The sequence below is a fragment of the Carlito syrichta genome, unplaced genomic scaffold (assembly GCF_000164805.1).
Source record: "Carlito syrichta isolate Samal-C Ts95f unplaced genomic scaffold, Tarsius_syrichta-2.0.1 Scaffold315591, whole genome shotgun sequence".
NCBI lineage: Eukaryota > Metazoa > Chordata > Mammalia > Primates > Tarsiidae > Carlito > Carlito syrichta.
In genome coordinates, this window is record NW_007259687.1 from 38,488 (window position 1) to 40,547 (window position 2,060).

Consider the following 2,060-nt stretch of genomic DNA (forward strand, 5'->3'; position numbering starts at 1 on the left):
CTGGAACTACAGGCACACGCTACCACGCCCGGCTAATTTTTTTTTTATTTATTGTAGAGACGAGGTCTCACTGAGTTGCCCAGGTGGGTCTTGAACCCACAGGCTCAGGCAATCCACTCACCTCAGCCTCCCAAAACTGCGGGATTACAGGCTGAGCCACCGAGCTCGGCTAATTCTTAAATTAATTAGCACATTGTTTTTGATTTTTAAGTTGCATATGATAAATATAAAAAAGTATAACCTACATAACCCAAAGCTCTTTGGAGTCTTTAATAATGTTAAGAGTGCAAAGGATTCCTGAGATGAAAAATTTTGAGGAACACTGCCTCAAAGGTATGTTGTACTGGACTGGTTGCTGTGGCTCATGCTTGTGCTTTGTGAGAGTGAGGCTGGAGGATCACTTGAGGCCAGAAGTTTGAGACCAACCTGGGTAACACAGTGAGACCCTGGTCTACAAAAAATACAATTAGCCCAGCATGGTGGTATGCACCTGTAGTCCCAGCTACTTAGGAGGCTCAGGCAGGGCATTGCTTGAGTCTAGGAATTCCAAGTTTTCAGTGAGCTGTGATCACACCATTGTACTGCAGCCTGGGTTACAGAACAAGACTCCCTTAAAAAAAAATGTTGTCCCTCCTTTAGAAACTCATATGAAATAATGCATGTACTGAATATAAAATACTTGGGAAAGAGGGCCCCACAAGATGCTAATTTATCAGTCTACTGTACTGGATGAAGGCAGAGAAGGGATGAGTTGTGGAAATGCACTGACCAGCGCTTGCATAAGCTACCCTCCTACCTTTAAAATTACCTGATGCTGTTGCCATATCTGATTTTGAATTTATACACATTGGGTCCCACATGAAGAAACCTGGTCTCTGGAAACGGGTAGGTAAAGGGTTTTAAACTCATTGCTTCCAAATGATAACCTAAATAAAGTAGAAATTTCAGAGAATTACTAAAAAGCTGAGGACTGTTCCCCTACATACAGGAAAGGGAGCCTGCCCAATCTGTAGCATCCCTTCATAAGTAAAATGTCCAGCACTCAGCACTACTGTCTCTATCCCAGACGCAATTCTGCTATTAATCACCCCAACCATTCTCCTACCAGCATGGGGAAGAAACATTGTATGTTGGAATGGTCTCTACGAAATCAAAAGACCAGAATTCAAATTTCGTCAATTATGACCTTGTGCAAATCACTTTTATTCCATAAGACTCATGGTACTAATATCTGCCTTGATGGCTCATAGGGCTTGGGTTAGAATGAAATGTTTCTCCTAAGTATCTCTTGAATCTTTTCTTCTCCCCTTTCCCCTTCCCTGGAGCCTTGGTGGACATGAAGAGAGCTCAAGTTAAATAATAAAACAATCCAAAGGATATACCAATAGGAGGCCAATTAGGACTTCTGTTATCAATTTCAGATGAAATTAAGGGATCACAGTCAGGCTTGGTGGCTCAGCCTGTAATCCCGCACCTTGGGAGGCTGAGGTGAGTGGATTGCCTAAGCCCGTGGGTTCGAGACTCGCCTGGGCAACTTGGTGAGACCTCATCTCTACAATAACTCAAAAATGAGCCGGGTGTGGTAGCGCGCGCCTGTAGTTCCAGTTACTCAGAAGTCTGAGCAGAAGGATTGCCGGTGCCCAGCAGGTCGAGGCTGCGGTGGCCGGGAGCGGCCACTGCACTCCAGTCTGGGCGACAGAGTGAGACTCCAACTCAAAAAAAAAACAAAAAAAGGAATTAAGGGATCACTACAGTTTCCTGCCACAGTCAATATAACAAATAAAGATGTACACTAGTGCTTCTCAGGGGTGCCAAGGAGTGCCTTATTTTCCCCACCTCTCAATTACTCTTTTTCTCTACTCCTTTGAGGCTGTCCTGTGCCCCAAGAGGGTCTACTACAACCCAGTGCTTACTAGTTTTATTTTTCCTAGTCTAGAATCTCTGCCTACTTAAGGTCCTTTCTGTGGGGAACCAAGGAAAAAAGAGAGATGGAAAAAGAAGTATGGCACGTTTATTCTCCTCCAAGAGGGCATCTGGCATGTACTCAGATGTAAGAACCG

At 44.2% G+C, this 2,060-nt stretch overlaps 1 protein-coding gene across 1 annotated transcript in view; it reads right to left on the minus strand.

Moving 5' to 3' along the window:
• The window catches only part of MAJIN (membrane anchored junction protein), a 25,308-nt gene extending 24,399 nt beyond the window's left edge, over positions 1-909 (minus strand). Inside the window, 1 exon segment of the mRNA XM_021706437.1 lies at positions 809-909. Coding sequence (XP_021562112.1) covers positions 809-909 — 101 coding nt within the window.
• Between the last annotated feature and the right edge of the window lie 1,151 nt (positions 910-2,060).